At 44.9% G+C, this 12,737-nt stretch overlaps 4 protein-coding genes across 4 annotated transcripts; 1 reads left to right on the forward strand and 3 right to left on the reverse strand.

Annotated features, from left to right (window-relative positions):
- Positions 1-192: 192 nt before the first annotated feature.
- EAE98_003438 (uncharacterized protein) lies at positions 193-2,406 on the reverse strand (the record flags this gene model as incomplete). Its single annotated transcript, XM_038951058.1, has 1 exon — positions 193-2,406. One exon carries the CDS (start codon positions 2,404-2,406, stop codon positions 193-195), a length of 2,214 nt encoding a protein of 737 aa, XP_038812522.1.
- Positions 2,407-5,177: 2,771 nt separating this feature from the next.
- On the forward strand, positions 5,178-8,561 carry EAE98_003439 (uncharacterized protein; the record flags this gene model as incomplete). The annotated part of the gene is made up of 6 exons (XM_038951059.1): positions 5,178-5,301; positions 5,356-5,394; positions 5,452-5,569; positions 5,627-5,726; positions 5,785-8,114; positions 8,174-8,561. 6 exons carry the CDS (start codon positions 5,178-5,180, stop codon positions 8,559-8,561), a joined length of 3,099 nt encoding a protein of 1,032 aa, XP_038812523.1.
- Positions 8,562-9,208: 647 nt separating this feature from the next.
- Positions 9,209-10,386, reverse strand: EAE98_003440 (uncharacterized protein; the record flags this gene model as incomplete). The annotated part of the gene is made up of 4 exons (XM_038951060.1): positions 9,209-9,322; positions 9,448-9,540; positions 9,697-10,014; positions 10,231-10,386. The coding sequence occupies 4 exons, from the start codon at positions 10,384-10,386 to the stop codon at positions 9,209-9,211; spliced, it is 681 nt and encodes a 226-aa protein (XP_038812524.1).
- Positions 10,387-11,050: 664 nt separating this feature from the next.
- EAE98_003441 (uncharacterized protein) lies at positions 11,051-12,080 on the reverse strand (the record flags this gene model as incomplete). Its single annotated transcript, XM_038951061.1, has 5 exons — positions 11,051-11,292; positions 11,350-11,483; positions 11,533-11,626; positions 11,676-11,839; positions 12,058-12,080. 5 exons carry the CDS (start codon positions 12,078-12,080, stop codon positions 11,051-11,053), a joined length of 657 nt encoding a protein of 218 aa, XP_038812525.1.
- Positions 12,081-12,737: the final 657 nt, after the last annotated feature.

Genomic DNA, 12,737 nt, shown 5'->3' on the forward strand with positions numbered 1-12,737 from the left:
ATTGTCAATCGATTTATTTTATACTTTACATTTATACTTTATTTATATTTATACATAAATCATACTCTCTACCTCATAACCAATTTCTAAGAAGAACAAATACCAACAAAAAGAAATGCAAGTCCATCCGAAAGAATCAAATCCCCTAACTCCAAACCCAAATCCCCTTATCATCATCATCATCGTCTCCTCTCAGACCCCTCGTTTCTTCGCGCCCCCTCTCGGAGTGGGTGTACTTTTCCCCGAAGCACCACCTCTCGAGCCACCCCTAGCACCTCTGGTACTAGGCGTACCCGCCGCCGATTTCATCGGGGTCGGAGTCGTCGGCGTGGTCGGTGTTGATCTTCCTTCTCCTGCCGCAGCCGGTTCCGTGCCCGCAAATGCTGTAATCACATTCTTCGCCGGTTTCTTCTGCGTCACTTTACTAACCAAGCCTCCAAAATCCATCGTGTGGATCGATTCCTCCAGTTCGCCCAGACTAGCTGCTTGAATGAAGAGGACTTTGCCGGTTGTAAAGCCGTCTTGGAGTAACCTAGTGAGTTGTGTGTCGCGGAAGGGAATTCGCGGTTGGTTTGTTCCCATGGATGTGAGCACCGATCTTAGTGCAGAAAGTTCGGCGTTGATAGCCTGAGTTTCTGACACGCGATCGGTGACATTTTTTAAGGATTCGGAGCCGGCGAGATCAACGAATGTGATTCCGGAACGGGTGGTGGTGATGGCGCCTGATTGTTCGGTCTTGGATGCTTTCACCTGGAAGGATAAAAACATGTGAGATCGGGATGAAGTGTCGTTCTTCGCAGTTTGACCTGAGGTACGATTCTTGTTTATTTCCTGGACCATTTCTTGAACGGATTCAAGGCTGTGGAGAGGAGCAGTGTGTACTTGAAGCAACTGGTCACGGATGGGCCACATGCCGCTGCAGTCGGTTGATACCTTTAGTTGTTCGCGTGCTGGCTTGAAAAGATCGTAGACCTTTTGTTCGTACACTTCGATGCAACGGCCCTGGACGCTGTAGTCTGATCCGTAGGATTTGGCAAGCTGAGTGAAAATTTGTTCCATTGCCATGTCGAGCATGGCACTCATGGTATATGTTTTCCCAGAGCCAGTTTGTCCATATGCAAGGATAGTAATATCGTAGCCTTGAAGGGCAGCTTCGAGAATTTCGCTCAAGTCACCAAACACAACGGCGTTGTTGGCTTCAGGGGCAAAGACACGATCGAAATTGAAGGTTTTGGCAGTGCCATGTCGATCAAGGACTTCGACAGAATCACCACCCTTGATAGAGATAGGTTGCTTGCCGAGAGTGCCTTGCGGAGGTCTGATCCGCAACCAAGATCGGAAATTACCCTTGCTTTCGATTAATTCCAGCTTGAGCTTCTTGACAAGAATTCCCATCTCTTCTAGCTGCTTCTCAGCAGCTTCCTTCTGGGAGATCAGACTTTGCTTCATGCAAGTCATTTCGATTGAAAGATCATCTTTTGCCTCTGTGAGCTCTGCCATCTCGTTTGCGTGATTTTCAGCCATCTGTCTTGCTTTGAGAGTTAGTTCTTTGAGTTGCACCCTTGCAGCATGTAACTCTTCTTCAAGCGCTGAAACTTTCGAGTTCAAGATGGTGATCTCTTCTTTGTCGGCTGCGCTATCCTTGATTTTGATACTCTGGATATGGGCTGCATCGATGGAAGGACTTGGAGACTTTGGCGCTGCTGCTCTGGCTTCCTGTGATTCTCGCAGTTGTCGATTGCTTTCGGCCAACAATCTGAAAAGTTTTGTGATCTTCTCATCTTTGGATATCTTATCTACAGAACATGTTTCATTGCTTGTCTGCAACGCACTAGCCTTGGCCTTAATAGTTGCAAGTTCGCTTTCCAACCGAGCTATTAGCAAATTTTGCTCGTGTACTTTGGCTTGATATTCTTTGGCTTTGGCAATGCTTTCGTCGACTGCCCTGCTTAGAACTCTATTGTCCTCGGTGTGTTTATCGGTATTTTCACCCAAGGTTCTGAGAATCTCGTTTTGACTTTCCAACTTGTAACTCAATTGTTCGATTTCTGGTGCAAGGTCTGTCCGTATTTCAGCCTGAGGTATCGTTGTTTGTCTTGCTAGTCTCCAGAAGAGAGACCGGTTCTGTTGGGCGTGTGACACCGTGGCTCTTCTTCTGATGCTTTGCAATTCATTGTCGTTGTTTCGCTGCTCTATCCGAGCTATTGTCAACGAAGCTCTCATCTGTTCCCCACTCTGCTTGCCCGCACGTCCATGGGGGTTGAGCTTCGCAGCTTCGGGTTGGGCTACGGGAGATTCGGTTATGTCTTGTTCTTCTTCATTGGATGTAGTGGGCCTGCTGCTTTTGCCTGCTTCGCGAGCGCGGATGGCTGCAAATTGTTCCCTCAGAGTCTTTTTACCTGACATTTTGCAAATCGTTATGAAGTATCGATGTTCGAGAGAGATAGCTGAATTATTCGAGAATGTAGATTTCAAGCATGAAAACCACACGCATAATAAATGCGCATGGCTTCTTTGTCTTTGCACTGTTGAGAAATAGTTTCAATATCTGATATCTAGAGTACCTCTTTGATATTGAGCGGCCGACAAAGGTTGACCTAGAATGGACAAAGCCAGAAGTAGTCCACGAAAACAAAAAGAACGTTATTCGATCCTCGACACTGCAATGGCTTTGTCCACTTGTGAACAGGTCCGAGAAAGGAAACAAGTCCTGAGAGAATTTAGGACAATGTTGCAAGCACATGATGAATGTGATCTCTTAGAATGAACCTCAATTGTAGATAGAAAGAAGCTAAAAGATACAGGACAATTTGATAGATCGTCAATTTTGACGAAGCTGATAAGCATACATTGATTTGATAGCCCGTTGATCCATTGATATGGTATTCCGCCTCCGCAGTGCTGTTTTATCATGGTTAGCCGTGAGAGTCAAAATCAGCATCATTTTCATCAATTCTTGCATAAGGATATTTTCAGGAAGTAGCAAGCACTGACGTCTCATTTTTGTGAGGCATGTGAACAGTTGAACGAGGGACTGCAGTGATATTCGGATAATTGGAGATCTTTGGCATGTACACGATTTTTTCAACCTCGGCGCCACTGAGCGGTAGCAATATGACCTAAGCTTTCATCTGTTGCTTTCTATCGGACATTGGAGTCAAGGAATCGATCTTTCGGATGTAGCAATGTTTATATGATAATGATGATGTCTTGTCTCGAAATTTCTGCAGGCGATCCCAAGTATATGAGGACGCGATGTGAAGATTTGAGGCTGACTAATCAACACTTCACGTGCACTTCAATGGATCCAATTGCTCTTCACTAGAAGTAGGCATCATATGAAGGAATTATTATTTTATTTCTTTGCTTTTCTGTCCATAGTGCGAACTTCTTATTTTCTTAAGGAGGTCCGACACTCTTTTGATATATGGTGACCTTTCAACGACCGAGATAGAATGTGTGGAATACCTAGCATGTTTAATGTTACAGACCCACTATGAGACTCGAGACTCGTGTTTGACTTGGTATAGAGACCAACATCGTATTTCATCCAGTACAAACCTTGGAGGCAGCTTGATGGGAGTGATATACCTAAGTCTCGAGGAGTGATTTATGTGATTGATGTTGCACGTGATCCTGACCAGAAATGTATGTGAGGAAGGACCTCGAGAAGAGATGAAAAGTTCTATCCAGCGAGCCAGCCCCTCTCGTTGTCAAGTAAGCTGCGCTGCTTAGCTAAGGTGAGTCCATGCTTCGAGTTCGTTTGATGGGATGGATCCCAAGAAAGATGGAGGGGTAAAAAGGAAAAAAGGAAAAAAGGAAAAAGATGTGAAAAGAACGTTTCTCTGCCTCATTAAGATGCAATGAAGCCCAACGACGCCCATTGTGAATCATTTCGTAGTCACGATGAATTGTTCATTCTTTAGCGTTGGGTGTTGTCGTTGTTGTCGTTATTTGTTGTTGAGGCTTTGCAATCCAACAAATCTAGTGGGGTACCTAGTCGATAGTAAGATAGTAACACGGAGGAGCACGGAGGAGTACGGAGTAGATTAAAAAAGATCTTTTCTAAACCTGGTTCACTCCACTTTCCCTCATATATCTCCAAGTATCCAATATCCGACCGACATCCAACTCCTCCAACTCCTCCAACTTCTCCAATTTTCAAAACCTGGATGAGTGGAGAGGTCCGATCCGTGTGTGAACTGTGAACTCAGGCCTGCCGAGGATTCACCTCGTCGTGAGCGTGCTTGTGTGTTGTTATATCATTTAGATCTTGAAGGGTCGTGAAAGTATGATGGTAGGTAGGTATGTAGTCTCAATTTGATTAGAATTTATAAAAGAGAATTAAGTTTGCGACTACTGAGAGATATCCTTCGAGATATTCTTCGAACCGCCAATCCACCAGGAACACAATCCGCACGTACACAGAAAATGGTGGCGCCAACTCGGAAACGGCTGGGTGAAGCTCAAAGTCAAAAGTCAAACTTCACTCAATACGTCACTCCAGATAGCCGCTTGCACAATGCACCCACCATGCACACCGAAGCTTTCGTACCTAGCTACCTAGTACCTAGCTACCTACTACCTACTACCTAGTACCTACTACCTCCCTCGCACCTACCTACCTCCCTCCCCTCCCCTCCCCTCCCTTCACTCCACCCTTGTTGTCCTAAGTTGATATTTTTAATATGAAGATTCATCCACCCTCAGCCACCCAAGACCAACAAATACATCTAGAACGAGACAGATAAAACTAAGAATCAGAAACTAACCATCCTCTTAAATCGTCGATGGCTTGCATGCTCATTGCTCATAACCTTGCTTTACCCTTTTACCCCATTCCTTTCTTACTCGTGTAAGAAACAGATCGAGTTTTCCTATCTGCGTGCATATCTCAAGTAGCACACCAGTGACACCACACCTTTTCACGCCAGTCTTTAGCTTCCTTAACCCTCCCCCCTCCCCCCCCCGTCCCTTTTACCTTTGCCATATGCGCCGACACTAATTATTTCCCTCTTCTTGACATCTCTTCCCAAGACATAACCGCACTCACTCAAAATCAACAACAGTCTTCAAGAACCCGACGGTTGGTTGATTGAGATTCCGCTATCTGCGAATCGAGTGAAACCAATATCTGTGATCGGCATTGTCAACTCTTACCCCACCACAACTTCACCATGGTACAAATCGATTCCCATGAATATTTGTCGGAGGAAGAGAAACGCTTGAAGGAGGACCGTGAGAGAACAAAGTATTGGAAGAAATGGGGACCTTACGTTGCTGAGAGGCAGTGGGCTACAGGTATTTCTCTCGGAAAGTATTTGTGAGCTTATCAAGACTGACATCGATCTGTAGTGCGAGAGGATTACAGTGCCGATGGAGATGCGTGGAGTCGTAAGTTTCACTTCCAACCTTTTCGATAGCATTTTGTGCATCCCTAACAATCGGCAGATTTCCCTCATGAACATGCAAGATCCAGAGCTTTCAGATGGGGAGAAGATGGTATTGCCGGTGTCTCGGATACACATGGTTTACAGAACGTTGCTTTTGCCTTCTGGAACGAAGAAGAGTAAGTATAGCATTTGCAATTTGTAAATATAATGCTTGGAAACTGACCAGAATACAGTGACTTTTTAAAGGAACGTCTCTTCGGATTATCGAACCCACAAGGAAATCACGGAGAGAGTATCAAGGAGGCACATTTCCATGTTGATAACACTCCAACGGTTAGTCAAGTACCCAGCAGCTTTGATTACATTCAGGAAGACTAACAAATCTACATAGCATTCTTACATGAAATACTTGTACAAATACCCCCAAAAGAAGTTCCCGTACGAGGATTTGATCGCAGAGAACGCCAAAAGAGGGAAAGACGAAAATGAATATCAAATTCTGGACACTGGTATTTTCGATGACGACCGATACTGGGATATCTACATTGAAACTGCAAAAGATGAGGAGAATCCAGACGAGCTCCTTTTCCGAGTGACCGCGTGGAATCGGGGCCCCGAGCCAGCACCATTACACATTATTCCCCATCTCTGGTTCAGAAATACTTGGGCTTGGGGTCATGAGGCCGAGGACAAGAAGCCAAAAATCAGTAAGATTGGCGAGAATGCCGCCCACGCTCGTCATCACAAGCTAGGCGAACGATACATGATCTTGTCTCCTTCTCCGGGTGTTGGACCCAGTGGTGTCGATGTTCAACCTGAATTGATTTTCACGGAGAACGATACAAACAATGCCCTCTTGTACAAGGGAAAGAATGCCCAACCATATGTCAAGGATGCATTCCATCGTTATATCGTAGACCGAGAAAAGAAGGCAATCAACCCTAAGGAACACGGAACCAAGTCTGCAGCTTGGTACAGTTTCAACGAGGGTGGCGGAGTGGCACCAGGAGAGTGTGCTGTGGTCAGATTCAGAATGTCCCAAAAGTACACAGATTACTTGGACGAAGAAGAATTCGATAACACTATGGACAAGAGAAAGGATGAAGCTGACGAGTTTTACTACCGAATCAGTCCTTTGCCAATGGCTGACGATCTTCGAAACATTCAAAGACAAGCGTTTGCTGGTATGATGTGGTGTAAACAACATTATCACTTCATCTGGGACCAGTGGGCGAATGGCGACCCAGCCCAACCTCCACCTCCACCCGACCGTAAAGCTGTTCGGAACTTAAACTGGAAGCATATGTATTTGGATGATATTTTATCTATGCCAGATTCTTGGGAGTATCCTTTCTTCGCAGCATGGGATTCCGCTTTCCATTGTATTCCACTTGCCATGATTGATCCAGATTTCGCTAAGAAGCAATTGGATCTTTTCACCAGAGAATGGTACATGCATCCCAATGGGCAACTTCCCGCCTACGAATGGAACTTTGGAGATGTCAACCCACCTGTACATGCTTGGGCCACATTCCGAACATTCAAAATCGAGAGAAAGTTGTATGGACGTCAAGATCTCGATTTCCTGGAACGAGTGTTCCAGAAATTACTTCTCAATTTTACCTGGTGGGTTAATCGCAAGGATTTCGACGGAAAGAATGTATTTGAAGGTGGTTTCCTTGGCCTGGATAACATTGGTCTCTTTAATCGTTCTGAGCCGCTTCCAACTGGAGGTACTTTAGAGCAAGCAGACAGTACCGGATGGATGGCCTTTTACTGCCTGTGCATGTTAAACATTGCATTGGAGTTAGCTAAGCATCGCCGAATCTACGAAGATATCGCTTCCAAGTTCTTCGAGCATTTCATGCTCATTAGTGATGCCATGACTTACAAGTCTGGCTCTGGAGAGAAATCTTTGTGGAACGACGAAGATGGTTTCTACTATGATGCTATCTCCTATGGTGGACCATGGACCCAACAATTACCTGTCAGGTCCCTGGTAGGATTGATTCCATTATACGCCACTCTCACCCTGGAGCCAGAGCTCATCAACAAATTACCAAACTTTAAAAAGAGAGTTGATTGGTTTGTAGAGAACCGACATGACGTTGCTGAACGTAACATGGCTAGTATCCAGAAGAGAGGAAAGGGCAACCGAATCTTGTTATCACTTGTGAGCAAAGATCGTCTTGAGAAGATCTTGAAACGCATGTTGGATGAGGATGAATTCTTCAGTGAACATGGTATTCGATCGTTGTCAAAATACCACGAAAAGAACCCAGTATCAATGGACGTAAATGGCCAGAAATTCGGTGTTCAATACGTACCAGGAGATTCAGACAGTGGTATGTTTGGTGGCAACAGTAACTGGAGAGGTCCAATTTGGCTGTGTGTCAACTTCCTACTCGTCGAGTCTCTACAACGCTTCTATATGTTCTATGGGCCATCATTGCAAGTCGAATGTCCTACTGGATCAGGAGATATGATGCATCTTGGTCATGTTTCCGAAGAGATCCAGCATCGTCTTCAACATCTTATGGCTCGTGGTGATGACGGACGTCGTGCTATTAACGATGGTAATGACATCCTGGACTTTGATCCCAACTGGAAGGACAACTTGTGGTTCTATGAGTTCTTTGATGGTGATAGTGGTCGTGGTTTGGGTGCTACGCATCAATGCGGTTGGACTGGTTTAATTGCCAGGATGATTCACGATACTGGGTAAGTACTTCCTAATGCTCAAGTCTCGATTCTAAATAAAGTACTAATGTGAAATCCAGAATCTCTTGCCGTCTCCCCCAAACCCCTCGCACCCCTTCTTCAGGAATGAACCACTACTTTGACGATATCTTCACCCGCCACGTTGCAGGTGGAGCAAACAAATCCCAAAAATCCCCAAAGCCATATCATCTCCGTCGGACTTCAACTGCTCGTTCCATTGGTGCACGTTCAGATTTCGGAGATCACGAACATGATGACGATGAAGAACAACGTGAGAGAGAAGGAAGTGTAGCGCCCATGGATGAACAAAGATTGAGAGAGAGGGAGGAGGCTGATAGACATGTGGCCAATTATGTTAGCGAACAGTTGCATAGAGTGAGAAGTCATGACAGTGCGTGGGCTGACAACGTGGGAGATGAGTTTGAGGCGCAGTTGGATGAGGACTAGTCAAGGGAAGGGAGATGATAAATAGAAGATGAGATGGCTAGAGTCTAGAGGAAGTAGAGAAGTAGAAAACCGGCGTGCATGCGTAAGAGACAATCAATATTCAAAGCAAAAAAACACATAGATAAAGAGCTAGCGCGGAGCTTATAGGGTTCAAAAAATTCTGGTAGATAGATTTTATTTAGATAGGTGCATGCGTGTAATTAAGCGAGCTATGAAACAGAGAGCAAATGCGTTAATCATGATTCGCTTCCTTTTTGGGAGTGCAGTACCTTGAAAAATACCAAGAAGATTGCGAGAAATTATTGACATCGGGTGAGCATACCAAGTTTCTTCGCTTCACATGTAATCATATTATCTGTTTCAGCTAGTACAGCATATCTTCTTAACAAATCATGTGAGAAAACACTCCATTCCATTTCTATTCTTACTCATGTACAGGTAGGTAAAGGTAGATTTAGGTGAATGTCGACTCTGTTCCCCTACACCCCTTTTCCAAGCATTGCGCTCCACTCTCTCCCTCTCCGTTCCTCCAAGCCGTTGACCAAATAGCCCAAGGAAAACATCTCATTCATTCCGGAAACCGATGATTCCGGGAAACTTTTGAAAATCGTGAGAAACATTGTGTGTGGTTTGTGATGGCGATGAGTTTACAAAGCATCAGTGAGTAACTTGTTCATCTTGGCGAGACGGTTGGAGACGCTGAGATCGATGGTTCGGTCGCCGATTTCGACAATGAGACCACCGAGGACGTCGGGGTTGACCTTGAGGTGTGTTAGCAATAGCTTTTTGATGGTTCTGGTGCTGATGGTAGTGGTAGGGAGGGGAAAACGTGTGTTAAAGTGTATGAGGGGAAAGTAGGCGTGGAATTGGAGTATGTGTAACGAACCTTGTTGGTAACCTTGAGCTTCTTGCCTTGACCGACGTATTGCGACTTAGCGACGGCGGATTCGAGACGGTTGAGGGTTTTGGAGTCTAATTGCTGTTTGGCGGATATTATGTTAGCTTTGGCTCTTCCTTAGATATGCCATTATTGCTCCCCAGAGCTTCACTACATGATCACCCCTCACCAATATTCCCACTCCCACTCCCTAGCTCTATCCTAAAATCCCAAGAAATAAAGAAGAGTAAAACCCACCGAAGCACTGGTAACAATCAATTCAATTTCACCTCTAGCAGCCCCCATCAACTCTCCAAATTTCTCGCAAACACCCTTCAAAAGCGACAATCTATTGTTCTCGGCCAAAGTCTCCAAGAAGTGCTTAACAGTATCACCCTTATCTTGACCACCAGTGTGTTTTTGGAGCTCCTGGATGATTTGAGATTTGTCGGCTTCGGAGAGAGTGGGTGCTCGCATGATAGTTTCGAGCTTGGCGTCTCTTTGAAAGACGTTGTGGAGGGATTGGAGGGAGCGGGCGACGCTGTCGAGAGTAGAGGTCTTGCTAGCTGCGGTGTACTGTAGGGTATCGATAGTTAGCTACGTTTCTGGTGTGGGTGATAGTGCCAGTGTCAATGTTGCCCTTCATGATCAACAATCCCCTCCTCCTCTCCTTCATGTCCATCCTTCCCCTCCACTTTCTCCCACCCTTCCACCCTTCCACCCTCCCTGGGAACCTCCTCCTCAACCCCCGCACTTCCTCTCCCAAGCCCCAAATAAAGAAATCACACATACCAAAGCACTAGCATAAGTACCATCGACACCATACAAAGCGACTGGGGGCTTGCTATCCACCGCAGCAGGAGCCGCATAATTTCGGACAGCCTGGGTCAAGACCCTTGGGGCGCCAGCTGCCTTTTGGGCGCGGAGAAGAGTTCGACTCGAAAGCATATTTGCGGATTTTATCGTCTCAATTGGTCCGTTTGTGGAGGGGAGATGGTAGGTAGTAAGAGAGCTTAATGACAGGATTGTGCAGAGGTGCCCGGAAGTTTGGATTTTCGAGCCGATGGTAAGTCACGTGGTAGATGCTTTATTGAAGCGATTTTGCCCGAAGCTTGGGTGGAAACTTTTAGGTGGGATTAGTGTGCTTAGGATGGATATTATAATTGTTGGAATAGTACGTGTGAAATATCACTCTCCAGAGATGCTTGAATCTTATATTAGTTTGTTGATTTATATTTAAAGGTTAGTGAGAAGAAAGTGCAAGAGCTCCCAGTTCCTTCCCGAAAGACTCCGATGAAAGCGATTCGCGTCCTACGTTCATTCTAGAGATAAAATTCAAACATAAGAAGCAAAGAACGCATATCTTCATACAAATACAACTCCTCATTGACAGAAATCATTGAAAGTCAATATTTGACGATTGCTCGCTGGTAACCTATAAGTACACTATGATGATAATTTCATCCCCATTCCCCATACCTTTTCGGTCCAATCCGCCAACCAACCGGCCTAGAAGTCCTTCCCCGTCCTGTGACTCCAGAATTACCTGGGTATGCCCTTAAACGCCAATAGAATGAATACATGCATCATGATCTCGTCATCAATCAATCTTCTAATCAGTCCTAAGCATACTGTCGACCAGATCACCCAGAGGACCCCAAAAGTCTTTGCCGCTTGCAAGATCGTGTTCATCAATGAAGAGAACATAATGTTTGAAGCTTGTATTAAGATGGGCCTCTAACCCAAGCTCACGAATGACAGGGTAATGATGACAGTAGATATGGGCATAGACTCGGTACATTCTCTTGAAGACTTGTTTGATCATGGTTGAAAAGCCTTTTGGAAAAGGGACACCTATTTGAGGTTAGAAACTCATAGTATGAAGCTGATAGATAGTGTTAAAGTGCATACCAATTCTGCTTGGGAAAACAGTTTCATTGTCAATGCTGGCTTGAACCCAGGCCATCAAATGTTCAATATAAGTTGGCGCAGGCATTTTGGTTGGTCGTTTGAAATTCTCGTTGTCTTGCCAAAGATATTCGAACCTGTGGCATGTTAGCATTGATTTACAAAGTTCACAAGCGAATTTCATACTCATCCGTAGCCTTCATTTCAGGGCACGATTGTGGAGAGCAAAACTCTGTAATTGAACCGTAAAGTAGATTTATATGGTTGTAAAAGTCCACCACTATTGTATCGTAAGCTCATTTCAACTTGTGTGTCATATGATTTCCTACTATTGACTGCAAGCCACTCATTCTCGTCTTCACCTTCTGGCAATTTGACCACCTTCCTCAAACTACCACCCCCAAGTGTTGCTTCAGCATATTGTCGCAGTTGGTAGCTCGTTGTGCCTTTATGCGCATTTCGTGGTCGAAATTGGTTTCGTGTACGTTGATTCCTATTGTTTCCCCCTTGTGAGTAAGATGGCACATGCGCAGGTTCAGGTGATTCTATAAAGAATGGGTCATCCACTTCCTCTACAGATTCCAGTTTCACTGAAACTGTTGCTGCAGAATCAGATCCTGTGAGTCCATTTATCGGTGGTGATTGCTTCGTTCGGGGACTCCAATATGCGAGAAAAGAAGCCATCATTATGAAGAAATAAGGATCACTAACACGGTGGTGATGAAGGAAGTCATCTTGCTTTAAAATGAGGAGCGTTTTCTACATTCCATAAGTTAGCTGGGTAATTAATAACAAAGTAGGGATGGAAGGGGTAGTTACACAGCTTTTACAATCTTAAACACTCACTGTTTTGCGGTTGGAGTGGAGAAGGTTGGATATTGTAATTACGAGAGGTGTTGTAGTTGCGCCGAACAACAAAGAGATTATCGAACGTAATGCAGCGTTATCGTTGCGAGATGGAAGAGTAGGTAGGTAGAGTATCGTAGATAATGGTATTGTTTACACCACGCTGAGGTTTATTCTGGTTGGCTCAGCTACCCTTACACAATCGCCAATCGCCAGTCGCCAGTCGCCAATCGCAATCCCGCCGCGCTTTCCCTCCGCTTCCTTCTGATCTAGCCTTCACATAGAATAGACTACAGTAACCGATAGTCTGACCTAACACCTAATGCTTCTCGGTGGTCAGAAGCTTAAATGCCTAGTAATAATAATTCATACTTTATCAATCTTCAAAAAGCTTCATAGATGCTAGTCAGAATAGGGTCCTCAATTGAAAGCTTTTTCATTGTTTCACTATGCGGGTAGATTCATTGGAATCGAAGGTATTGCGATTGCATTCATGACTGGTAGATTAGATCTCCTTCGAAGAGGAGGAGCGTCAATTGCCCATA

This window comes from Botrytis deweyae (genome assembly GCF_014898535.1).
Source record: "Botrytis deweyae strain B1 chromosome Unknown BDEW_006, whole genome shotgun sequence".
NCBI classification, from domain to species: domain Eukaryota; kingdom Fungi; phylum Ascomycota; class Leotiomycetes; order Helotiales; family Sclerotiniaceae; genus Botrytis; species Botrytis deweyae.